General features: G+C 45.2%; 3 protein-coding genes and 1 non-coding gene across 4 annotated transcripts in view; 3 read left to right on the top strand and 1 right to left on the bottom strand.

Annotated features, from left to right (window-relative positions):
- LOC144697286 (uncharacterized) overlaps positions 1–27460 on the bottom strand; it is a 229749-nt gene that overhangs the window by 129310 nt on the left and 72979 nt on the right. The gene's annotated exons all lie outside the window — the stretch shown is intronic.
- On the top strand, positions 2006–2169 carry LOC144698583 (U1 spliceosomal RNA). Its single transcript, XR_013580531.1, has one exon. It is a non-coding gene; the product is annotated as a U1 spliceosomal RNA (small nuclear RNA).
- On the top strand, positions 5005–6207 carry LOC144697148 (uncharacterized). The gene has a single exon (XM_078568995.1). The coding sequence runs from the start codon at positions 5158–5160 to the stop codon at positions 5941–5943; it is 786 nt and encodes a 261-aa protein (XP_078425121.1). The 5' UTR covers positions 5005–5157; the 3' UTR covers positions 5944–6207.
- The window catches only part of LOC144697870 (uncharacterized), a 139273-nt gene continuing 123444 nt past the window's right edge, over positions 11632–27460 (top strand). Inside the window, exon 1 of the mRNA XM_078569840.1 lies at positions 11632–12848. Within this exon, the coding sequence (XP_078425966.1) occupies positions 11986–12848 (863 nt within the window). The 5' untranslated portion in view covers positions 11632–11985. The remainder of the gene's footprint in view (positions 12849–27460) is intronic.

Raw genomic sequence — 27460 nt, 5'->3', positions numbered from 1 at the left:
ATCAAAATGAAAGGCTGTAAATGACGGTAATATTGTTCGTACTGATGCACCTGGTGATACATTTTGTAAAAGTTTAACCTGGATTGTACCCTTGTAATGTTGTTTTTGAAATGGTTTTGAATGTGATTGAAGATTTTTATGAATAAAGTATATTTTTACAAAAAAAAAAAAAGGTTGTTCTCCCCTTTGACAGAATATCGCACACCTACATGGGGGATGTGCTCTCCAAAATGGGCTTTGGGGAGGGAATTCGAAATTGGATCCAACTGCTCTACACTAACATCAGTAGCGCAGTCTCAATCAATGGGTGGGAAACAGATAGCTTTCCGATTAAATCTGGAGTCAGGCAGGGCTGTCCTCTCTCGCCTGTCCTTTTCGTGTGTTGCATAGAACCCTTTGCCGAGTCCATCAGGAAGGATCCGGGCATAAGAGGAGTGACGATCCCTGGCAGTGGAGGCACTCAGGTAAAAGCCTCCCTGTACATGGACGATGTCGCCGTCTTCTGCTCGGATCCGCTGTCGGTGCGCAGACTGATGCACATCTGCGACCAGTTCGAACTGGCCTCGGGAGCCAAGGTAAATCGTGGGAAGAGCGAGGCCATGTTCTTTGGGAACTGGGCTGACCGGTCCTTTGTCCCCTTCACTGTCAGGGCTGACGGCCTGAAGGTGCTGGGGATATGGTTCGGAGGGACCGGGGCATGCGTTAGAAACTGGAAGGAGCGAGTGGCTATGGTGAAAAGGAAACTGGGCATGTGGGAGCGACGCTCCCTCTCCATTGCGGGTAAGAACCTGGTCATCAGGTGTGAGGTACTCTCGCTGTTGCTGTACGTGGCGCAGGTCTGGCCCATTCCAGACTCCTGCGCGATGGCGATCACTCGAGCCATCTTCCGCTTTATCTGGAGGTCGAAAATGGATCGTGTCCGCAGGGACGCGATGTACAAGCCTCTAGATAAAGGGGGAAAAAACGTGCCCAACATCGCCCTCATACTGATGGCCACCTTTGTGTGTGGCTGCGTCAAGCGGTGCGTAGACCCTCAGTACGCAAACACCAAGTGTCACTACGTGCTGAGGTTCTACCTGTCCCCGGTGTTGCGAAGGATGGGTCTGGCCACGCTGCCGCGGAACGCTCCAAGTAGTTGGACCGTGCCGTACCACCTGTCCCTGGTGGAAAAATTTATGCAGAAAAACACCTTTGACCACAAGTCCATTAGGCAGTGGTCAGCACGTAACGTCCTAGAGGCCCTGAGGGATAAGGAGAGGGTGGACCCTGTGGGATGGTTCCCCGAGCAGACTGTCAAAGTCATTTGGCAGAATGCCTCATCGCCAGAACTTTCCAACAAGCACCAAGACGTAGCTTGGCTGGTGGTGAGAAAGGCCCTCTCCGTCAGATCCTTCCTACACGCCAGGAAGCTCACCCCCTCTGCACGTTGCCCTCGAGGTGGCTGCGGTGGGGAAGAGACCGTTGTCCACCTCCTTGTGGATTGTGCCTTTGCAAAGAAAGTCTGGAGAGAGATGCAGTGGTTGCTGTCGAGGTTCATCCCGAGCAGTTCTGTGACACAGGACTCTGTGCTCTACGGGCTGTTCCCAGGGACACACACCGAGACAAACATCAACTGCAGCTGGAGGATCATCAACTCGGTGAAAGAGGCGCTTTGGTCTGCCCGAAACTTGTTGGTCTACCAGCACAAAGAGTTGTCCCCGACCGATTGTTGCGGACTGGCACAATCCAAAGTCCAGGACTACGTGCTGAGGGACGCACTAAAGCTTGGGGCAGCTGCCGCAAAGGCGCAATGGGGAAGGGTCGCTGTCTAAGACCTTTCTACCACAGCGCACCGAGAGACTGGGAACTGTTTAGAGCCCCTCGGGCTGTACAGACCAAAATGAAAGGCTGTAAATGATTGTAATATTGTTTGTACTGATGCACCTGGTGATACATTTTGTAAAAGTTTAACCTGGATTGTACCCTTGTAATGTTGTTTTTGAAATGGTTTGGAATGTGATTGAAGATATTTTATGAATAAAGTATATTTTTACAAAAAAAAAAAAGTTCTCCCAGGACGAGGCTATCCCATTGCACTTCGGGTGTGCTGATGCCTGCGATATCCCCAAATGCGGGATACTCGACTGCAAAATTTGTAGTGGTGGGGGACTGCGTTCGCGCTCTCCCCTGTTTTACAATTCAGAAAATAGACTTCAACTCTTTACTTTAGCAAGATTCTTCATTATAACTTATCCCATATAAGTAATATAGGACACAAAATACTCTTATCCAAATCTAGACTCTTTTGTTTTCCCTCCCGCAACTATCCAACCCCCATTCTTTTCCTCCCTGCAATTATCAACAGGCGATTATTCCATCTCCGCATCATTTAATCGCTGTCATTTCTTTTGTGGCCGCCAAATTCCACGTGCCATTTTTAACCCCGCATTTGCCCACTTCAATATTCTCTCTCAAACCCCCATATAATACCCAACCCGCCATCAAAACAGTCCCTGCACTCCTTCCAGCACCACCCTCCACCTCCCAACCCACCCTGTATCTCTCTGGACTTCGGTATAATATCATCAGTCAGCTATTCATTCATTTACATTCACCATTTAAAACATGCAGCTGCAAATCCTCTCTATTTCAAACATGTAGAAGCACCCTGTCCCCACGTTCATTCTAATTTCCCCCCTCCGAAATCAACAGCAGCCTCCCACCCCCTCTGTATAATCTCCCCCTTCAACAGCCCCCTCTGTGATTCCTACCTTCTCAAACTCCTGCCCCCCTCTCCCCATGTGTAAAGTCTTCCCCTGCCCCTTCTGCAGCTCACTTCCCCTGCTGTGGGTTTATCTCACAAACAGGCTTTCCATTCACTTGCCATTATTTCTTCAAGACTTCAATAGCGCAAAGTGAAGAAATAAACGGAGAAAGAAAGCTGGAGAGAGACAGAAAGAAATCTAAACCCAGAACCTCCGTAAAATGAATAGAAAATGACCAACAGGAATCCCATTTCACAGTCAGGATGATCGCACAGCCTAAAACACACACATTATCCCTGAATTATAACAAGACTTTAGACAGCTTCACATTAGAACTTTTCACTTTCTCTTGTGGTGCTCCTGTTCCTCACACACCAGAGGCTAACATGTATGTTTTAGATTGCGAGGCCGGGCTACTTTAACCCCAGGATTATCTTTTTGAAACTCCAGGACCGCAGCCCAACAGGAACTGGTTAACCGGAGCCACCGAAAACCAGGGTCCCGGACAGGCAATTAAATCACGGGGTAAGAAACAGACACAAACTCACGTGGGCCCATGGGGCACGGCCTTGGAGAAGGTCTCAGTCCATCCCCTCTGGAGGAAGCTCCTGAAGAGGAAGAGTCCTTGTCCCAGTCTGGATCTTCACATTGCAGGTTTCAAAATAAAAATTCATTGAGAGTCATACAGTTACTAGGGCACTAGGCCCTGTCTCAGTTATTACTGTAATAGATCTTGTTTCTGTTTATATTTCATTAGACCTTTTCTCAATTATTACTGTAATAGATCATGTCTCTAATGATATCTACCTATATCACACTAGGCCCTGTTCTAGACTGGCATCAAATACTGGCCTTGTAAGTACATTTATAATACATGATACTCGGTCTACTGATTATTGCACGGGACCTTACTCCTGTTTATAATACATTAGACCCGGTTTACTGATTACGGCACTGGACCCTGTCCCTGTTTATAATGCATTAGACCTGGTTTACTGATTACTGCGCTCGACCCTATCCCTGCTTATACTACATTAGACCATGACCCTGTTTATAATACACGAGACCCAGTCTACTGCTTACTGCACTAGACCTTCTTCCTGATTACAATACACTAGATGGTGTCCTTTTTTTTATAATACACTATACCCGGTCCACTGGTTACGCACTGGACCATGTTCCTAATGGCAGCCACAGTTCCCACAATCCCCCGCGCCCCAGAAACCGCTCTATCCAACTCACGCCTTTCCCCAGGCGCTGAGAGTGCGCATGCTCCACAAGACCAGCCGCGGGGCATTCTGGGCGGCTCCTTTGTTGCGAGTCGGACTCGGTGGAAACGGGAGAAGAAACCGGGAAGCGGCGGCGAGGATGGGGGAGGCGCTGCAGCATCACTTTAATGGGCAGCCCCGACCCCCAGCCCAGGGAGATCACCGCACGGCCGCCGGGCCCGGCCGCTCTCATTCGGCCTCTGAGAGCCGCTGTTCCTGAGGCTGCGCTCGCCCCCCGCTCAGTTTCTCCATTGAATCCTGTTTCTCTCCTTGTTTCTCCCAACTCAGATTCACCGCCTCATTTTCTTTTCTTCCTCTGAGCCCCTGAACTCCATCTGACAGGGTCATGTTGGAGAGCGGGCATTGACTGTCCTGGGAAACAACAGCAAGAGGAGCTCAGAGGCCGGAGGAGCAAAGGAGCAGCGAGTTCAGTCACCAATCGCGGGGGATTGAGGACTGGACCCTGAGTCAGTCAGTCAGGGGAGTCAGAGTGAACCCCTGGGAAATCAGTCACCTCTGAAAAATTAAATGAGTATCTCTTTTATCAACAACACAAGTTAACGTTTCTCAGTATTTTTTTATTCTTTGTTATCTCAATCCCAGGACATCTCTGCTGGAGTTCCTCAGTGTCCGAGGCCCAACCATCTTCAGCTGCTTTACCAATCACCTTTCATCCATCATAAGTCAGACTTTGGAATATATCGCTGTTCCTTCACTGTCGCTGAGTTGAAATCATGGGCCTCCCTTCCTTACAGCACCGACACCACGTGGACTGCAGCAGTTCAAGGAAGTGGCTCACCACCATCTTCTCAAGGCAATTCCAGCTGGGCATCAAATACTGGTCTTGCCAGTGACACCCACATCACATGAACGAATTAGAAAAAGGAAAGAAACTGGAATTGTCTGTTCTGAATTTCTATCCCTTACTGACTTTTGTAAACTCCTTTTACAGGATACTTGAACAGAAAGATCACATCACATCACATCAAAACCTGACAGCTTCACTCAATACATCAGGAGCTGGATATCATTGAATCTTTAATATAGAAGGAGAAATGTTTTACCAATTGCACAGCCTGAAAAAGCATTGCACCATTCACAGCGAGGACAAATTGTGTGGATGAGGTTTGAACTGACCATCCAACATGGACAGCCACGAGGACACCGGCACCATGGTGAAACCGTGGAAATGTGGGGACTGTGGGAAGGGATTTGGTTCTCCATCAAAGCTGGAAATTCATCAACGCAGCCACACTGGGGAGAGGCCATTCACCTGCTCCGTATGTGGGAAGGGATTCACTCATTCATCCAACCTTCTGAGACACGAGCACATTCACACTGAGCAGAGTCCAGTCATCTGCTCCGTGTGTGGGAAGGCAATCAGTCATTCATCAAACTTTCTGAGGCACCAGCAAACTCACAGTTTAGAGAGGCCGTTCACCTGCTCCGTGTGTGGGAAGGGATTCACTCAGTCATCCTACCTGCTGACACACCAGCGCATTCACACAAGGGAGAGTCCATTCATCTGTTCCTTGTGTGGAGAGGGATTTAACCGATTATCCAGGCTTCTGACTCACCAGAGAATTCACACTGGGGAAAGTCCATACACCTGCTTTATCTGTGGGAAGGGATTTAATCGGCCATCGAAACTACTGACACACCAGCGAATTCACACTGGGGAGAGGCCATTCACCTGCTCCATGTGCGGGAAGGGATACACCAATTCATCTGACCTGTTGACACATCAGCGAGTTCACACTGGCGAGAGGCCATTCACATGTTCCATGTGTGGAAAAGGATTTATTCGGTCATCCCACCTTCTGACACATCAACTTGCTCATACTGGTCAGAGACCTTTTAAATGTTCTGACTGTGAGAAGACCTTTAAAAGTGAAAATGATCTGATTACACACCAGCGAGTTCACAAGTGACTATGAGGATTGAAATCTGGTTACTGTTGCTGTTAATCCTGTTCAGGATTGAATTCTTTCATTCTGCCAGATGGAGTTTGTTTCTGCTGAAATATAATTGTGCAAAGATGGGTAGCAGCTCAGAAGACTGGATAGAATTAAAAAAAAGAAAAGAATGACTGAAAGATTAATAAAGAGGGAAAAGGTCGAGAATGAGAGAAAGCTAGTTAGAAATATAAAGACAGATAGTAAGAGTAAATATTGATATTTTAAAATGAAAAGAGTTAACAAAGTGAGGGTTGCTCCTATAGAAAATGAGTCTGGGGAGTTAATAATGGCAGATGAATTGAAGAGGTATTTTGCATTGTCTTCACTATGGAGGATACAAGTAACATGCCAAGAATGGCTGTAAATCAGGATTTGGAAGGGGGGTAGGAGCTCAAGAAAATTACAATCACAAGGGAAGTGGTACTGAGCAAATTGTTGGAGCTGCGGGTTGACAAGTCCCCCTGTCCTGATGGATTTCATCCTCGGATCTTAAAAGAAGTGGCTAGTGAGATAGTTGATGCGTTGGTTTTAATTTTCCAAAATTCGCTCGATTCGGGGAAGGTCTCATCAGATAAGAAAATAGAAAAGGGAGGGAGACAGAGAGCAGGAAAGTATAGCCCAGTTAGCTTAATATCTATCATAGGAAAAATGTTACAAGTATTATAACAGGGCACTTAGATAAAGTCAAGTTAATGAGGCAGAGTCAACAAGGTTTTGTGAGAGGGATATCATGCTTAAGCAATTTATTGGAGTTCTTTGAATAAGTAATAGGTGCTGTGGATAAAGGGGAACTGGTGGATGTACTGTACCTATATTTCCACAGGGCTTTTGATAAGATGTCACATTAAAGGTTATTGTGGAAAATAAAATCTCATGGTGTAGGGGGTAACATATTGACATGAATGGAAGATTAGCTAGCTAACAGGAAACAGAGAGTGGGCATAAATGGGTATTTTTCTGATTAGCAGAATGTGATGATTAGTGTGCCACAAGGATCAGTGCTGGGACCTCAACTCTTTATAATTTATATAAATGATTTGGATGAAGGAACCAATGGTATGGTTGCTAAATTTGCTTATGACACACAGGTAGGAAAATAAATTGTGAAGAGGACAATAAGGAGGCTACAAAAGGATACAAATAGGTTAGGTGAGTGGGCAAAGATCTGGCAAATGGAGTATAATGTGGGAAAATGTGACGGTGTCCATGTTGGCAGGACGAATAAAAAAGCATATTTTAATGGTGAGAGATTACAGAGCTCTGAGATTCAGAGGGATCTGGGTGTCCTAGTGCATGAATCGCAAAAGGTTAGTGTGCAGGTACCACAAGTAATTAGCAAAGCTGAAAGAATGTTATCGTTCATTGCAAGGGAAATTGAATCCAAAAGTAGGGAGTTTATGCTTCAGTTATACAGGGCACTTGGTGAGCCCACATCTGGAGTACTATGTGTAATATTGATCTCATTATTTAAGGAAAGATGTAAATGCATTGGAAGCAGTTCAGTGAAGGTTTAGTTGATCATTACCAGGAATGGGCGGGTTGTCTTATGAGGAAAGGTTGGACAGACTAGGCTTGTATCTGCTGGAGTTTAGAAGGGTAAGAGGCAACTTGATTGTAACACATAAGATCATGAGGGGTCTTGTTAAGGTGGATGTGGAAAGGATGTTTTCTCTTCTGAGAGAAGCTTTAACTAGGGACCACTCTTTAAGGGGTCGCCCATTTAAGTCAGAAATGAGAAATTATTTTTTCTCTCGTAGGGTTGTGAGACTTTGGAATTCTCTTCCTCAAAAGGCAGTTGAGACAGAATCTTTGAATATATTTAAGGCAGAGGTAGATAGATTCTTGATAAGCAAGGGGTGAAAGGTTATCGGAGTCAGCAGAAATGTGTAGTTGAGATTACAATCAGATCAGCCATGATCTTATTGAATGGCGGAACAAGCCCGAGGGGCCGAGTGGCCTACTCCTGCTCCTAATTCGTATGTTCGTATATAAGTTAATAAACCATATCAATGGGCTGCTGTTTAATATTCTGGATAAGTGTCACATAGCATGTCAAACTTTGTTTTTCACACATTGTTGTACAATTTTGTCTTTGCCACCTGAGTGTTTAACATCACCTGGCTGGAGCTCAGAAAGGACAATCTGGGGGAGGATCATACAGCAGGAACAGAACTTCAGCCTGGACACAGTCCTTTAGGGTCACACTGAAAGGGACAAATGACACTTTGGTCTTTCTCATATTTCTTCACTGACAGCAAAACCCACATGTGGATTAATCCTGAGGTGTGTGAGAAATGTGTCACAGCCACTTCTGTGCAGTACATACAGCCTAAAGATGACCAAGATGGCTGTGCAGTCCAAGGCCACATAGAAAAATGGATGGAAAAATACAAACTCCCTGTAAATCTAGCCCTCTGATTTCTGTTTGGAATCATTGGGTTTCAAAGCTCCCAGGCACCGAGTAGAAGGCTCATTTTCAACTGTGGTTGTACAACCTGAGTCAGGCAGTCTGGAAACGTGCTGTTAAATCAGAGATTGGTGTAAAACTGTGCTCTGTTCCTGACTGAAACTGAAACGGCAGGAATAAGTCTCCAGTTTAAAAATGACTGTGGTGATTATTCTGTGAAGTTTTTAAGGTTTATTGGTGACAGTCCTGAGTCCACTACTTTAAGCCAATGTCAACAACAACTTGTATTGACATAGCACCTTTAACATAGTAAAACGTAGCTAAAAATAAATAGTGTAATGTCTGTCTTAAAATAACACAAGGAGGAATTCACAGGATCCTTTTAACTCCTGGGACAATTATACAACAGACATTTGATCTCCAGATAAAGAAGGACCTACACCATGTTTCCAAGAATTCCCTGCTATATTGAAGTGTGTGTTTTAGATCCCAGGATTTTGTTGCAGTCTTCCTCAGTATTAACTGTACTTCCCAATTTGGTAATCAATTAATTCATAAATAAATCAATTCATCACTTCCTCGTGTCATTGTACACTCTGCTACTGAATTAAAGATTTAATGAACTGTGCAACAAAGTTTTATTAACTGGGAATTCTTATCTGTGATTTACTGTAATTCTGCTCCCAAATTTTAAAATTGGGATTCTGATTTTTGAGTCCAAATCGTTTATATAAATTTGAATAACAGTGGTTCCAGCATTGCTTCCTGTGGAACATCAATTCCCACCTTTTACCAGTCTGAGTCGCTACTCTTAACCTCTTCTCTCTGTTTTCTGTTTTGTAACCCGCTTGTTATCCATAACAGTGTGCACAAGGTGACCAAGATCAGGCTGTGTGGAGTGAAGGGCCAGGCAGCAGATGGATGGAAAGATGGCTACAAAACCGAAATCAAAGGGTTAGATTTAGAGGGAGTTTAGAGCCATCTTTTCATCCATTCTGTTCTGTGGCCTGAACTTCACAGAGACCATCAATATAAGGGGAATTATCCGGAATACCAATAGGAAAGTAGAGGCTGCAATTATGCAAAGATGTTCTGTATTGTCTAAAATCTCCCACCAGGGCTGATCACCAGAATGGCCATAGACCACCTAATATCGATTGGTGGCTTAGCTTTTTGTCATTATGTCTGTTCAAGATGTTGTCCATTATAGATTAAGGTTCAGAGAAAGTGCTGGAATTAGATAGTCAAAACTGCTTTGAGTCTCTGGAGGGTGATGTTTACTCGAATTTCTATAACATTTTGGTCCTTAGAGATACTGATACTTTATCGCCAGTCTTAGTGAGTAGTCGGGTTGGCGGTATGAGGCAAAACCTGGTCCACCTGATCGATAGGAAGTGAATCAATGTGGGTTTGTGTGTGTGCTGTGTCAAACCAAGCGGAAGGTCCCATGTCCTTTGTAACATGAAGAGTCTGTTTTTTTTTCCAAGATCCCTTCCTTTCCCCTCACTATTATCCTCAGTTCAGAAAACCCTTGTGTACATCATCCTCCAGCATGCTACTGTCTCCACTAAATACTTACTAACAGATAGGAATGGGATCACTGATATCACAGGAATAATTTCTGAAATGCTGTCATTCTGATTTTAAGGCTTCCTGGAGTAAGACATTGATCCAGACCTTCCCACCTAACACCAATCCTTATCCCCATCTGAGTTCCAGATTTTAATGTGATTGTCCCATATGTTTAGCATCTGTCCGTCTGTGAGAGATGATGGGAATGCAGCCTCAGAACTTTGGTGAGATCAGATGAGACGATCTGCTGCACTTCATCTGATGGCTGAACAAGCCGATTCTGTAAAAGCAAAAGTGCCTCAAATGAAGGTTTTCTTTACTCGTGTTGCGAGATGAATTCTGCTGACACCTTGTTTGTCTGTGTTGGAGTTTCTGAAACGACATGTTGCTGTGGTGGTGAACTCCTGCCCACAGCTGGTGTTTCCAGTTGCATCAATCATCAATTAGCTTCCCACTTGTCATGATTAATGTTGAGGGCTTTCATGTCTCATCTTTGAAGCTTTGTGATTGTGCAATATGGAAAACATGTTTAACCTCTTTAAATCTGGTTCAGCACGTCCCCTCCACACACATTACAACAAATTGTCTTTGAGATCAGTTTTTCCTTTACATTCTGTGTTGTTCTGAATATTAACCTCATCCCTGACCTGTCCTAACCCTCCTGCCGGTTCATTTATTGAAACCAAGGCCTCCCCTTGTTCTAATGGTGAATCCCCTGTCTGCCCAGTTATTCCTTTAAGTTTGTGCCTTGTTTCACCATGTTCCCACATTTCAGTAACAAATGTTGAAATATTTGCTCCACACCAACAGGGTTTCATCTGTTTAAAGCCACAAACAGAAAGTTTGAGGCAAATCATCTTCCAAAATGATGCAGAGTTTCAGCCAATGAGGGAGCCCCAATTCACTCCAATTGGCTGGAGGGCCAGCCGCTCCCCTTCGTCCTGCAGTCCTGCCACATCTTCCTATTGGTTCAGAGCTGCCGTCAATCACCCAAGCATTGTGATGGGAGCATGCGCAGTGTGGCTGCTGGACATCAGTGCGCAGGTGCAATCCCGCCTCGAGTTTGGAGCATGCGCAGTGTGAGTGAGGGCGAAGGAAAGTTGCTTGTTTGTCAGGTCCGCAGCCGGTAAGATAAAGGGTGGAATTGAGGGAGAGATGCAGCCGGCGGGTGGACGGACAGGCTTCGTAAACACCTTGAGCCGTTCTGAAGCCTGAATAACAAGCTACCGGTTCCTCGCTGGTATCTGTGGGCGGCAGTTGCCCCGATCCGGGTTCCTCGGTGAGAGGCCCGGATTAACGACCGCCATCTTGTGCAGCAGGGCGCATGCGCGCTCATCCATGTCCCTGTCAGCAGGAGGAGAGAATATTGTGAATTTCTATCCTGGACTGACAGGGATGGATTTTGGAAAATGATTAATTCATTGATTTTATTGTCAGTCTGCAGACAGGAGCCGGAGAACTGAACCCAGGCAGACGAGAGGGAGGGAGAAAACTGGGAGTGGAGGAAAGAAATGGTGGAGATGGGTTTGGATTTCAGCCCAGGGAGGAGGGAGAGTGTGTGGGACAGGGATTTACAGCTTTGGGGGAACAAGAGAGAAAACAATATTCCATTAAAACTAGAATTGTCTGTTCTGAATTTCCATCCCGGACTAACTGACTTATAAACTCGTTTTCCAGGGTATTAGAAGGGAAGGATTTGCAGATGTGAAACTCAAACCAAACATCTTCTGACAGAGTCAGTCGATTCACCAGGACCTGAATATTCACAGACTTTGAATGTGGAAGGAGAAATATTTCTCTGTTCTGTCAGTGGGGAAAGATACTGAACTTCAGTGTCACTGGAAAAACACCAACACACACACACACACCCGAGTGAGAGTGTTCAGTGAACTGACTGTGTAAAGAGCTTTAACCAGTTAAACAGCCTGAAAAAGCATCACATCGTTCACAGTGAGGAGAAACCATACACATGTTCTGTGTCTGGACAAGGTTTCAACTGATCATTCAACCTGGAGAGACACAAGGACACCCACACCATGGAGAAACCGTGGAAATGTGAGGACTGTGGGAAAGGATTCAGTTACCCATCCCTGCTGGAAAACCATCGACGCAGTCACACAGGGGAAAGGCCATTCACCTGCTCTGTGTGTGGGGATGGATTTACTCAGTCATCTGGCCTTTGGTCACACCAGCGAATTCACACTGAAGAGAAGCTATTCCACTGCACTTCCTGTGGAAAGAGGTTCAGGCATTCTTCAGCACTCAATGTACACCAACGCACTCACACTGGGGAGAGGCCATTCACCTGCTCCGAGTGTGGGAAGGGATTTACTCAGTCATTCCACCTTCTGACACACCAGCGAGTTCACACTGCAGAGAGGCTGTTCACTTGCTCTGTGTGTGGGAAAGGATTCACTGCGTCATCCCACCTGCTGTCACACCAGCGAATTCACATTGAAGAGAAGCCATTCAGTTGCACTTCCTGTGGAAAGAGTTTCAGACAGGCATCCTCCCTCATTTTACACCAGCGAGTTCACACTGGGGAGAGACCATTTACCTGCTCCATGTGTGGGAAGGGATTCACAATTTTACCCACCCTGCTGAGACACCAGCGAATTCACACTGGGGAGAAGCCATTTAGCTGCACTTCCTGTGGGAAGAGTTTCAGGCAGTCATCCAACCTCACTGCTCACCAACGCACTCACACTGCAGAGAAACCGTTCACATGCTCTGTATGTGGGAAAGGATTCAGTCGGTCATCCAACCTCATCGCACACCAGCGAGTTCACACTGGGGAGGGACCGTTCACTTGCTCGCTGTGTGGGAAGGGATTTGCAAAGTCTTTCAACCTGCTGACCCACCAACGCACTCCCACTGAGAAGAGGTTATTCAACTCTCGGTGTGTGGGAAGGGATTCACTCAGTCACAATGCCTCCTGAGACATCAGCAAGTTCATAAGTGACTGCAGGGGTTGGATCCTGCTGTTCTTGCTGCTTGTAAGCTTGTTTAGTATTGATAGTCTGACAATATTTTGTTTCTGCTGATGTTAACAACCCTATAACTGGGTGGAGTTTAATATTCTGGAGATGTCACTGATTTTCAGGGCTGCAGTGTCCCTTTTTAAAAGCACCATCAGTGATCCTTCCCCTTAATTTCAAAAGCTTTCAGTTGGAACCCCTTGACAATAAAATTATGAACTTTTACTACAATCGTAAATTGATATTTGGTGAAAAATCTACAATTCAGTGTCTGAAAGATTTAACTGCAGGGATCTAAATATTTTTTTTCAATGCCAATGGGAAGAGGATAACCAGGGAAAGAGTAGGGCCCATTAGGGACCAATGGGCCTTGACATCTTGACCAACATTCAAGGCTATGGGCCAAGTGCTGGTAAATGGGATTAGGTAGGTAGGTCAGGTGTTCTCACATATTGGTGCAGGCTCGATGGGCCAAAGGGCCTCTTCTGCACTGTGTGATTCTGTGATTTTGAGAAGATTTCAGGTGTGACTGGAAAAGTGCTGAGAGACACAAACTCTGGTTAGAGCACACCTGAAGAACAGTGTTCAGTTCTGGGCAACAAACATCAGGAAGGATAGAATGGCCTTGGAGGGGGTGTAGCACATATTTACCTGAGTGATCTGAGCTCCAAGGGTTAAATTACAGAATGAGATTACACAAAAGAGTCACAGAGTCATTATGGCACAGAGGAGACCATTAGGCTCATTGAGTCCATGCCAGCTATGTAGAGCAATCCAATCAGTCCCATTCCCCTGCTCTATCCCCGTATCCTTGCAAATTTATTTCCCTCATGCTTCTGTCCAATTTCCTTTTGCAATCACTCACCATGTCCATTTTCACACCCCTCATAGGCAGTAACCTCCAGGTCATTACCACTCACTGTGTAAAAATATTCTTCCTCTCATCTCCCGCACCTTTTACCCAAAATCTTAAACCTCTGTCCTCGAGTCCTTTTACGATCAGCTGATGGGAATAGCTCTTCTTTGTCCACCATATCTAAACCTGTCATAATCTCGTACACCTCTACCAATCTCCCCTCAACCTCCTTTGCAGGAACCATTCTGGTAAATCTCCTCTGCACCTTCTCAAGGACCTTCACATCCTCCCTAAAGTGAGGTGACCAGAACTGGATGCAATTCTCGAATTGTGGCCTAACCAGAGCTTTATAAAGAAGTCAGCATAACTTCCCTGTTTTTGTTCTCAATATCACTATATATGAAGCTCAAGATCTAATTGGCTTTGCTAACCACTCTCTTAATACATTCTGTCACCTTCAGAGATCAAAGCCATGAAGCCCCAGGTCCCTCTGTCCCTGCTCACTTTTTAGAGCTGTGCCATGAATTATATTTTCCCTCTCCCTATTCCTCCTGATAAAATACATCACCTCACTGTGAGGGTTGTAATCCCTGGAATTTATAAGATTAATAGCTGATTTGATCAAAGTTTCTGGAATATTAATTGGAACTGACAGGATAGATAGAGAGGAACTATTTCCACTGGTTGGGGAATCTAGGACCAGTGGGCAGAGGCTAAACATAGCATCAGGTTCTAGCACCTTTTCAGGGAGAGAGTTCCAGATCCTGACAACTCTCTGTTGGTGCACTTCCCTGTTTTTGTACTCAGTACCTCTATTTATGAAGCCCAAGACCCCAATATGCTTCACTGACTACACCTCAATCTGCTCTGCCATAAGAAATCGGTCCCACAAATGGTTTAATCATCACTTGTACTCACAAAGCCTAAATAGTGATACAAGATTTAAAATAGTTCCTGTAATATATGCTCTGAACACCATACACCCGTCCCCAAGGCTATGTCATCCCATCTACAAGAACCTTGATCTTCAGATGATAAGGGAATTATCCAGGAATTTCATAAGTCAGAATGCAGGGAGAGAGAGATGGGTGGACTATGACCACCCAGTAGCCAAGACCCCGGTGTTAAGGCAGTTTTGGGAAAACACCGCGATCGTCCTTGTGATAGTGACACCAGTAAAAAGGGTGGAGGGAAGAGAGGGATCAGTGACTGGGCTGGAATAGGGGCCACGGCTGGCACGGCTGCTGGGAAGCACTTAGACATGGAGAATATGTGGGAACAGGATGAGGCTGTGAGGCAGCTATGGACAGGAACCTTCAGTAAAAGAAATAAAAGGCAGAGAGATGAAATCCTGGAACAACATGAAGGAGTGAAATTCAGAAAAGAGATGATGGACAGACTGATCGAGAGAAAGGGAACGGTCAGTGAGATCATTCAGCAGAATAAGATTGAGGTGAAAAGTCAGAACGTGTCTAAAGCTGTTCCCTGTGTGATGTAAGGAGGGTTTTTATTGGATCAGATACAACAAGGCCAGGAGGACACTGAAAAGCAATAGAGAGTCCAAAAATAGAGAGCCCAAAGGGTCTGGAGAGGGAGGGTTAATAAACTCAGGGAATCACAGGCTGCACAAACTTCAAATGTGAGCCCAGACCCATTTTAAAACAGTGAACAAATAAATCCCTGATTTTTACTTAGACTCTTTTCTGTGTCCCAGCTCCTGGAAATACTGACGGGAAAGGGACCGGAATCTCCGGAGGCTCCACTCCGCTGGTTGCTCCTGAGGAAGTGATCTCCGATCAGATTAATGTGCTTCTGCTGTGAGTATTTAATAAAGTGTCTGAACCCCTCATTGTGCTTCCTGTCCAATATCCACCCCCATCCATGGACCTTCTGTTTTACCAACTGGGGGAAACAAAATGTCCGTTCTCTGATTGGTCTTGATGGCGGCTGGTTTATCCAGAATGCCCTGTGGATCAGAAAGTTCCCGATCAATGAGAACAGGAACCCAGAGCGCCAGCGTGGGGACCGGGCTGTGCTCTGAGGCAGGGGCACAGCTGGGCAATGTTACTGAGGTGGAAATGGGTGGTTTAAGTGATTTGTAGTCAGAAGCTCAGCTTGGGCTGAAATATGACAACAAGATTGTGAACAGTCTGGTTCAGCCTCAGAGAGCTGCAAGAGGGATGGAGTCGGTGGTTAGGGAGTGGAGACAATGGCTTTCATCTTCCCAACATTTAAATGGAGGAAATTTCTGCTCATCCAGTACTGGATGTCAGACAAGTCAGAAAGGTGCGTGAGTTGGAGGTGATGGTGTTCATTGACACTTGTTACCTTCGTACTTCTAGGTAGTGGATGTTGAGGGTTTGGGATATTCTGCCTAAGTTCTGGTTGAGCTGAAGATGTATTAAGCACATCTTCACCCCCTGCACCTCCCACCTCTCTCTCTCCTCCCATGGAGGCTAGAGTCTTGTGTAGACCCAGACCAGGTGGCAGGTTCCATTCCCTGAAGGACATTAGTGAACCAGTTGGGTTTTTATGACAATCCAGCAGTTTTCATGGTCACTTTTTCCTGTTGCCGGCCCCACAAATTACCAGATTCATTGAGCTCAATTTCACAACCTGCATTTGTGTTTTTGTGGATTCTCTCTCACATCTTTTTTTCTGTTTTAAATCAGTTTCACAGGGTATTAAAAGGGGAGGATTTGCAGTCGGGAAACAGAAACAAAACGTCACAGCAGAATCTGACATTCGCTCGATTTATCATAACCTGAATATCATTTGATTTTGAACATGGAAGGAAAAAGTACCGTTCACAGTGGGGAGAAACCGTACATGTGTTCTGTGTGTGGACGAGGCTTCAAACCGATCATCTGGCCTGTCAAGACACAAGCGCAGCCACATCTGGGAGAAACCGTGGAAATGTGGGGACTGTGGGAAGGGATTTAGATTCCCGTCAGAGCTGGAAGAGCATCGGCGCAGCCACACTGGGGAGAGGCCGTTCACCTGCTCAACATGTGGGAAGGGATTTACTCATTCAAGCAACCTGCTGAGCTACCAGCAAGTTCACAGTGAAGAGAGACCTTTTAAATGCCCAGACTGTGGGAAGGGCTTTAAAAGTTCCTGCGAGCTGATTTCCCATCAACGTGTTCACACTGATGAGAGACTGTTCAGGTGCTCTCACTGCGGGACTGGGTTCAGGTGGTCATCCCAACTCTCTGTACACCAGCGAATTCACACTGGGGAGAGGCCATTCACCTGCCCTCAGTGTGGGAAGGGATTCACTCAGTCATCCCACCTGCTGACACACCAGCAAGTTCATAAGGGGGAGAGACCTTTCACCTGCTTTGAGTGTGGGAAGGGATTCACTGCCTCATCCTGCCTGCTGAGACACCAGCGAGTTCACACTGGGGAGAAGCCATTCACCTGCCCCCAGTATGGGAAGGGATTCACTCAGTTATCTAGATTGCTGAGACACCAGCAAATTCACACCGGGGAGAGGCTGTTCATCTGCCCTCAGTGTGGGAAGAGATTCACTACCTCATCCCACCTGCTGACACACCAACGAATTCACACTGGGGAGAGGCTGTTCACTTGCCCCCTTGTGGGAAGGGATTCACTACCTCATCCAACCTGCTGGCACACCAACGAATTCACACTGGGGAGAGGCCATTCACTTGCCTCCAGTGTGGGAGGGGATTCACTACCTCATCCAAACTGCTGAGACACCTGCAAGTTCACAAGTAACTAAAGTGGTGAGATTTTTCTGTTAATCACATTCAGGACTGAACCATGTTCATTGGGATCTGTTTCTGCTGATGTTAATAAATTACAGACCACTTAGAGGGGCGAATATTCTGGATAAATGTCAAATAAATTAGTTTTGTGTTAAAGACACGATGTGTTGAATCTTTTTAATAGCTCTAACACAAGTTCATTCCTTTTGAAATGCTCTTCCTCCATCCTCACCCGCAACAACTGGTGTGAGGATCTCATGGAGCTTCTTTGTCACTAAGATTGAGACAATCCGATCAGCTGCCTCTGTTGCTTTCCTCCTTTCCACTCGCCCTCCCTAAAGCTCCCCATTACTCGAGCCCTGAACTCACACCTTTCTGTAGTTTCCCTACCATCTCCCCTCATGCCCTCTCAGAGTTCATCTTGTCCTTGAAATTCACTTCTTGCTCTATTGACCCTACACCCACTGAACTACTGATCACTCAACTTCCCCATTTTCACTGAATATGTCAACAGTTTTCTCTCTCAAGTACTGTCCATCTCTCCTTCAAATCTGCCATCATTATACCCATAGAACCATAGAAAAGTTACAGTGCAGGAGGCCATTCGGCCCATCTTGTCCATGCCAGCCCGAGGACACCCAGATGCTCTTTCTAATCCCACCTTCCTGCACCTGGCCCATACCTCTGCAGCTTACAGTACTTAAGGTGCAGATCCAGGTACTTTTTAAAAGAGTTTAGAGTTCCTGCCTCTACCACCAACTTGGGCAGTGAATTCCAGACATCCACTACCCTCTGCGTAAAAAAGTTCTTCCTCATGACCCCCCTACACCTTCTGCCACTTATCTTGAATCTCTGTCCCCTGGTTCTAGAATTCTCCACCAACGGAAACAATTTTATCCTGTCCACTCTATCTATTCCCCTCATCATTTTGTACACCTCAATCAAGTCACCTCTTAGCCTTCTTTGTTCTAAGGAAAATAACCCCAACCTATCTAATCTCTCCTCGTAGCTCCACTTTTCTAACCCTGGCAACATTCTTGTAAACCTCCTCTGCACTCTCTCCAGAGTTATTACGTCCTTCCTGTAACGTGGTGACCAGAACTGCACACAATACTCCAGTTGTGGCCTCACCAGTGTTTTATACAATTCGAACATTATATCCTTACTTTTATATTCTATTCCTCTGCCAAGGGAGAGCATTCCATATGCCTTCTTTACAACCTTGTCTACTTGAACTGCTGACTTCAGGGACCTGTGTACTTGTACGCCAAGATCTCTCACTTCATCTACCCCTCTTAGTATATTCCCATTTATTGTGTAATCCCTGTAATTGTTTGACCTCCCTAAATGTATGACCTCACACTTCTCTATGTTAAAATCCATCTGCCACTTTTCCACCCACTGCACCAACCCATCAATATCGTTTTGGAGATTATGGCTATCCTTTACACTATCCACTGCTCAGCCAATCTTTATGTCATCTGCAAATTTCCCAATCATGCCCGCCACGTTCACGTCCAAATCGTTAATATATAACACAAACAGCAAGGGTCCCAACACTAAGCCCTGTGGAACACCACTTGAGACAACTTTCCATTTGCAAGGGCATCCATTGACCATTACCCTTTGTTCCCTGTTACAAAGCCAACCTTTTATCCAGTTTTCCACATTACCCTGAATCCCACGGGCTTTTACTTTCCTGACCAATCTGCCATGTGGGACCTTGTCAAATGCCTTGCTAAAATTCATGTACACAACATCCACTGCACTACCTTCATCAACCCTTCTTGTCACTTCCTCAAAGAATTCAATCAAATTTGTGAGGCAAGACCTTCCTTTAACAAATCCATGCTGACCATCCCTGACTAGTCCATACCTTTCCACCTGACAGTTAATCCTATCTCTCAGGATTTATTCTACTAATTTGCTCACCGCTCATGTAAGACTAACTGGCCTATAATTGTTTGGCATTTCCTTTGATCCCTTTTTAAACAATGGAACTACATTTGCATTTCTCCAGTCCTCCGGTACCTCCCCTGCATCTAGTGAAGATTGGAAAATCAACCTCAGAGCATCTGCTATCTCCTCCCTGACTTCCTTCAGCAGTCTCAGAAACAATCCATTTGGCCCTGGTGACTTATCAGCTTTCAAGGATTTCAACCCTTCGAGTACTTCCTCTCTATGACTATCCTGTCCAATATCTCGCAGTGTTCCTCCTGGACTACTATATCTACACCCTCCCTTTCCTTTGTAAACACGGAGACAAAATATTCATTCAAAACCCTTCCCACAGCCTCTGCATCTACACGCAAGTTTCCATCTTCATCTCTGATAGGTCCCATTTTTTCCTTAATTAACCTTTTAGCATTAATGTATTGGTAAAACATCTTTGGGTTATCTTTAACTTTACTTGCTAATCTTTTTTCATGCCCTCTCTTTGATTTCCTTATTTCCTTTATTACTTCGTCCTGCACTTCCTATAATCGTCTAGGCTATCTGCAGTGCTTAGTTCTTTGTGCCTATCGTACACTTTATTTTTCTGTTTGATCTTCCCTTGTATTCCTCTAGACAACCAGGGTGGTCTAGATTTGGCAGTACCACTCTTATTTCTGTAGGGGACATGTCTACTTGGTACAAGTTGGATCTCGCTTTTTAGTTCTTCCCACTGGTTTTCCACTGTTTTATCCTCCAGCAGTGCTGTCCAGTCCACCTCAGCCAAGTCCATTCTCATTTCTGCAAAATTTGCCTTCCCCCAGTTCAAGACTTTTACTCCTGCCTTATCTCTGTATCTCTGTTCTTTTCAACGGCAATGCTAAATCTAACTGAATTGTGATCACTGTCCCTGATATGGTCGCCAACTGTCACTTCACCCACTTGCCTTTCTTCATTCCCCAAGACTAGGTCTAGAATTGCATCACCTCTTGTTGGATTTGTCATTAATTGGTTGAAAAAAATTTTCCTGGACACACTGCATGAATTTTTCTCCCTCAGTGCCCAATATATTGTTTGAATCCCAATTGACAGTAGGATAGTTGAAGTCTCCTACTATTATTGCCCTCTTGTTCTTACAAGCAGAAATTTGCCTACATATTTGTTCTTCTATCTCCCTTTCACTATTTGGGGGTCTGTAGTATACTCCCAGTAGTGTGACTGCCCCTTTTTTATTTCTAAGCTCAAGCCATAAAGCCTCGTTTGTTGACCCATTTAGTATATCATCCCTTCTCACAATTGGAATTGATTCTTTAACCATTAGTGCTACCACCCCACCCCTCCTCCTTTTTTTATCTCCTACTCTACCGTGTCTGAAGATTCTATAACCAGGGATATTAAGCTGCCAGTTTTATCCCTCCTTTAGCCAGGTCTCTGTTATAGCAATGACATCCTGCTGCCATGTGTCGACCTGTGCCCTTAACTCATCTACCTTGTTTGTAATACTCCTTGCATTGAAGTATAAACAGTTTAACCCCATCAATTTCCCTTGCTGGACATTTTGTAAACTTTGCTTCTCCTGTAACTCCATGTCTATCACAACGTCCCTAGCTAATGTTCTACCTCCACTTTTCTGATCTGAATCTGACCTATCTGATCCTACTCCTGGGATCCCATCCCCCTGCGACACTAGTTTAAATACTCCCTAACAGAACTAGCAAAAGCTCCCGCAAGGACACTAGTCCCAGCTCTGCCTGGGTGCAGCCTGTCCGGTTTGTACATGTCCCACCTTCCCCAGAACCGGTCCCAGTGCCTCAAGAATCTGAATCCCTCCCAGCTACACCATCTCTCCAGCCACGTATTCATTTGGCCTATCCTGTTATTCCTGCTCTTGCTAGCAGGTGGAACTGGGAGTAATCCTGAGATTACTACATTTGAGGTACTATTTTTTAATTTATTTCCGAGCTCCCTGGATTCTGCTTTCAGGCCCTCATCCCTCTTATTACCAATGTCGGTGGTACCAAAGTGTACCACGACCACTGGCTGTTTACCTTCCCTCCCCAGAATGTCCCGCAGCCGCTCTGTGACATCCTGGACCCTGGCACCAGGGAGGCAACATACCATCCTTGATTCACGTTTGCGGCCACAGAAGCATCTGTCTGTGCCCCTAACTATTGAATCCCCTATCACAATAGCCCTGCCACTTGTTTTCCTCCCGCCCCTCTGAGCAGCAGAGCCACCCACGGTGCCATGAACTTGGCTGTTGCTGCTTTCCTCTGAGAGGCCATCCACCCCCCCAACTGTATCCAAAGCGGTATATCTGTTAGAGAGGGGGATGACCACAGGGGACTCCTGCACTACCTTCCTGAGTCTTTTACTGTTCCTGATGGTGACCCATTCCCATTCTGCCTGTGTAATCTTCACCTGCGGTGTGACCACCTCACTAAACGTGCCATCCACGACTTGCTCAGCATCGCAGATGCTCCATAATGTGTCCACCCGCAGCTCCAGTTCTGAAATCCGGTTCGCTAGAAGCTGCATTTGGACACACCTTCCTCACACATGGTCACCATGGACGCTGGAAGCGTCTCTCATTTCCCACACCTGCAGGAGTCTCAAAAAGCAAATCCTTGACCCCACTGTCCTTCCAACCTACTTCCCCATCTCCAGCCTCTCTGTCCTCTCCAAAGTCCTTGAATGTGTTGTCTCCTCCCAAATCCCTGCCCATCTTTCCCAGGACTCCATGTTTGAATCCCTCCAATCATGTTTCTGCCCCTGCCACAGTACTGAAACAGCTCTTATCGAAGTGACAAATGACATCCTATGTGACTGTGACAAAGATGAACTCGCCCTTCTCGTCCTCGACCTGTCTGCAGCCTTTGATGTTGACCACATCATTCTGCACCTTTGTCTCTCCCCTGTCCCCTGGGTGGGGCTGCTCTCTCCTGGTCCATTTTTCTCTATTGAATCATAGCCGGAGTATCACTCGCAATGTCTTTCCTTTCAACTCACACAGTTACCTCTAGTGTCCCCAAATGCCTCCTCTTATTTCTCATCAACCTGCTCCAAACAATGAAATCATCTGAAAACACTGCCACTTATCACATTTACACTGACAGCTCCCAGCTCTGCCTCACCACCACCTCTCTCGACTTCTCCACTCTTGGTAAATTATCAGACTGTTTGGTGGATGTGTAGAAATTTCCTCCAATTAAATACTGGCAAGTCATTGTTTGAATGGCTGGTAGAAGCAGATTTAGTCATAACTTTCAGAAGTGACTTGGATTTTAACTTAATAAGGATAGATTTAGAGGGCGATTGGAAAAGAGCAGGGGTGTGGGACAGATTGGTAACATTTTCAGGGATGGTGCAGGCACAATGGGCTGAATGGCCACCATCCCTGCTCCATGATTCTATCATCATGTTTATTATGAATCATTATATTATTATAGATGACAGGATCTCCTAATAGTACAGCAGAGAAGGAGGCTGGTTAGCCTATTGAATCTGTGCTGACAAATTCGATGAGCTATCCAGTTAGCCCCACTCCCCCATTCTTTACTCATCCCGGCATCATTTCTCCTTCAAATATTTATCCAATTCCTTTTCGAAGGTTAGTCTTGAACCTGTATCCATCAGATAGTGAATTCCAAATTCTTACCACTTGTTATTGAAAAGATTTCAGCTTGGTGCTAGTGTAAAAGCAAAATATTGCGGATGCTGGATATCTGAAATAAAAATAGGAAATGCTGGAAAAACTCAGCAGGTCTGACACCACCTGTGGAGAGAGAAACAGAGTTAACATTTCGATTCCGTATGACTCTCCTTCATTGCACAATACCAAATCTAGGATAGTCTGTTCCCGAGTCGGTTCCTCGACATTCTGGTCTAAAAACCATCTTGCATACTCCAGGAATTCATCCACCACAGTATTATTGCTAAATTGGTTTGCCCAGTCTATATGCAGCTTAAAGTCACCCATGATTACAATAGCACCTTTTTTACATACATCTCTAATTTCCTGTTTAACACTGTCCCCTACCTTATCACTGCCGTTTGGAGGCTTATAGACAACTCCCACTAATGTTTTCTGCCCTTTATTGTTTCTTAGCTCCACCCAGACTGATTCTAGATCTAGACTTTCTGAGCCAATATCCTCTCTCACTCCTGCACCGATTTCGTCCTTAGCTAACAATGCCACACCACCTCCTTTTCATTTTTGCTTGTCTGTCCTAAATATCGAATACCCTTGGATATTCAGTTCCCAGCCTTGGTCACCCCACAGCCATGCCTCTGTAATCACAGTCATGTCGTACCCGTTTACATTTATTTGACTGTTAATCCATCTACCTTATTGCAAATGCCCCATGCATTCAGATACAGTGCTTTTAGACTTGTCTTTTTAACATTTTTTATACATCTCTTTTTGTATTATGGTCCTATTTGCTGCTAGCCCTTGTTTCCTGTGCCTTCCACTTTTGCTTTCTACTTTTCTATCTTTCATTCCTATCTTTGTTTCCCACTCTTGTGTCTCCTCGCTCAGTTTCCCATTCCGCTGCCAGTCTAGTTTAAACCCTCCCCCACAGTACTAGCAAATACCCCTGCGAGGATACTGGTCCTGGTCCTTCTGGGGTGCAAACCATTCAGCTTGTACAGGTCCCATCATCCCCAGAATCAGTCCCTATGCCTCAGGAATCTAAATCCCTCCCTCCTACACCATCTCTCCAGCGATGCATTCATCCAGTCTATTCTCCTATTCCTGATGTCACTTGCACATGGTGCTGGGAGTAATCCTGAGATTACAACCTTTGAGGTCCTGTTTTTTAATTTATTTCCGAGCTCCCTATATTCTGCTTTCAGGCCCTCATCCCTCTTATATATATATATATATATATATATATATATATACACATTTATTCCCCATACCTAGTTGCCCTTTAGCAGGTGGTGGTGAGCTGCCTTCTTGACTGCTGCAGTCCATGTGGTGTTGGTACACCCAAAGTGCTGTTAGGAAGGGAGCTCCAGGATTTTGATCCAGCAACTGAAGGAATGGCGATATATTTCCAAGTCAGGATGGTGAGTGGTTTGGAGTCGAACTTCCAGGGGACCGTGTTCCCATCTATCTGCTGCCCTTGTCCATCGAGATGACGTTGTTTTGGAAGGTGCTGTCGAAGGAGCCTTGGTGAGTTCCTGCAATGCATCTTGTAGATGGTAAACACAGCTGCCACTGTTTGTTGCTGGTGGAGGGAGTGAATGTTTGTGGATGGGGTGCCAATCAAGCGGGCTAATTTGTCCTGGATGTTATCAACCTTCCTAAGTGTTGTTGGAGCTGCACCAATCCAGGCAAGTGGAGAATATTCCATCACACCCCTGACTTGTGCCTTGTAGATGGTGGACAGGCTTTGGAGAGTCAGGAGGTGAGTTATTTGCGGCAGAATTCCCAGCCTCTGACCTGCTCTTGGAGCCACAGTATTTATATGGCTGGTCCAGTTCTGTTTCTGCTCAATGGTAACCCCCAGGATGTTGATAGTGGGGGATTTAGTGAAGGTAATGCCACTGAATGTCAAGGGGTGATGGGTAGATTCTCTCTTGTTGGAGATAGTCATTGACTGGCACTTGTGTGTTGCGAATGTTACTTGGCACCTGTCAGTACAAGCCTGGATATTGTCCAGGTCTTGCTGCATTTAGACATTCACTGCTTCAGTAGCTGAGGAGTCGTGAATGGTGCTGAACATTGTGCAATCACCAGTGAACATCCCCAGTTTTGACCTTATGATGGGAGGAAGGTCATTGATGAAACAGCTGAAGATGGTTGGGCCTAGGACAATACCCTGAGGAACTCCTGCAGTAATGTCGTGGAAATGAGATGATTGACCTGCAACAACCACAACCATCTTCCTTTGTGCTAGGTATGAATCCAACCAGTATCGAGTTTCCCCCCTGATTCCCATTGACTCCAGTGTTGCCAAAGCTCTTTGATGCCACATTTGGTCAAATGCTGCCTGGCAGTCACTCTCACCTCACCTCGGGAGTTCAGCTCTTTTGTCCATGTTTGAACCACGGCTGTAATGAGGTCAGGAGCTGAGTGGCCCTGGCATTAGTGAGAAGGTGTTATTTCTAAGCAAGTGCCACTTGATACAGAAACAGGCCCGATCTCGATGTGGTGATGAAAATTTTTGTTCACAACTTAAGCTTTGAGTGACACTGTTACAATCCATAATTTTCCATGAACCAGAATGTGCCCCATCAGTGACCACAGAAGCCCAGTGCGATTACTCAACACTCGGTTGCACTCTGAGCATGTGCAGTACAAGTGGTGGATGTGGTGCATGCTGATCAGGAGCCAATAGGAGATGTCACTGAATTACAGAAAATATCGAATCCAGAAACAGAGCATTCTATTCAACCAGTAGGAGATGACACTGAATTACAGAGAATATCGAGTCCAGAAACAGAGCTTTCTGTTCAACTGATCTGTGCTGGAGTTTATATTTTGCATAGACACATTCCATTTCATCTACCTCAAGTCAGTTTTTCAGCATATCTTCCTTGACACAGGTACCAGCACTGAATTAAAAGCAAAATACTGTGGATACTGGAAATCTGAAATAAAACCGGAAAGTGAAGGAATAACTCAGCAGGTTGTTTCCACCAGTTTGTACCAGCATTGATCTTTGTGAATTTCAACTTCGACCTTTTTCTAATCTGCCATTGCAGGTGGAGGTGGGGGTGAATTGCACAGATTGCATTATGGAGGAAGGTCCAGACATTCGGGTTTCTACATACTTTAAGTAGCTATTGTGTGTATTGCGCTGTCATGAAAATATAATACTTTTCATAATATTATTGTGATATATTGTAAAGGTAGGTTAATAGTGGAGTTTGGATTAGTTTCTCTGTGTGGATGTGTGTGTGTGGTGGTGGTGGTGGGGGGTGGGGGGGGGTGGGGGGGGGGTGCGCGGGGGTGTGTGGGCGGAAGGGATTTAATGGAATTGGAGACAGCTGGTCTGGAGTTTTTGAATGATCAAAAGGGAAGCTAGGTTTGAAATGCTAAATACATAAACCTGGCTGCAGTTTTAGAATGTGAGGTGCGAGGAACATTTGCATTTTTATATAAATTAGGTTAGTTTGAACTTCAAACAAATGGTAAGATGTTACACCTAGCCATAAGAAGCTAAGTCCAACAGTGTTTATTTTTCCCAAAGGTTACTGATAATATGAGTACTATGAAAGATTTATAATAAAGTTAAAAGTAAAGTTGCAAAGAAATATTGGGACATTGGAATTTACATTAAGAGAGAAGCATGTATAAAGGAGATGAGGTTATAAGTAAGAGGGAAGGCATTCTAAGATCTAACACAAGTGTGAAAAGCCTCCAGCCTCTATGCATTAAGTTGCTGTCTACAGGAACTGAAGCTAAGAAAACTCACTTTGAATATCACTGTCCAAGGTATTGTGTGCTTTACCAAGATCTGTTAAACTTATGTTTTGTTTCACTGTTGCCTTAACAGAGGTGTAACTGGGAGCTAGATTAATTAGGGGAGTTAGGAGTTATTATAATAGTAATTTGTAGACCTATGAATGTGCTTAAAATCTTTCATTCTGTTAATGAATGTTTAATTTAGTTTAAAAAAAACTCTAATTGTGGGTGGATTATTACTACTGAATTCAAGGCACGCATCTCAAGATAAAATACAAATTGCAAAACAGTAGTGGCAGCTGTTTCAGGTTTCGCTCTGTGATTTGAGCAGCTCGGCATTTACCATCCGCTGTGCCATAACAGCGCCCCGGGTCCCGATCTCGATTGGGAATCCGATGCATTGAATTTTGTGTTCCCAAGTCAAGCTATCAATGGAGGATTATTTACCCAGAACACACCGCATTGCAGAAAGTCCCCTATCAATGACTATTGGAGTCCAGTGCGCAGGTGCAGTGTGGGTTTGCGCTCTGAGCATGCTCAGTTTCAGTCATGGTGACAGAGGGAGGAGGAGCGGACGGTTCGGGAGGCGGGAGGAGA

Source organism: Cetorhinus maximus, chromosome 23, assembly GCF_964194155.1.
Source record: "Cetorhinus maximus chromosome 23, sCetMax3.hap1.1, whole genome shotgun sequence".
Taxonomy (NCBI): domain Eukaryota; kingdom Metazoa; phylum Chordata; class Chondrichthyes; order Lamniformes; family Cetorhinidae; genus Cetorhinus; species Cetorhinus maximus.
This window is presented reverse-complemented; position numbering and strand designations above follow the sequence as displayed.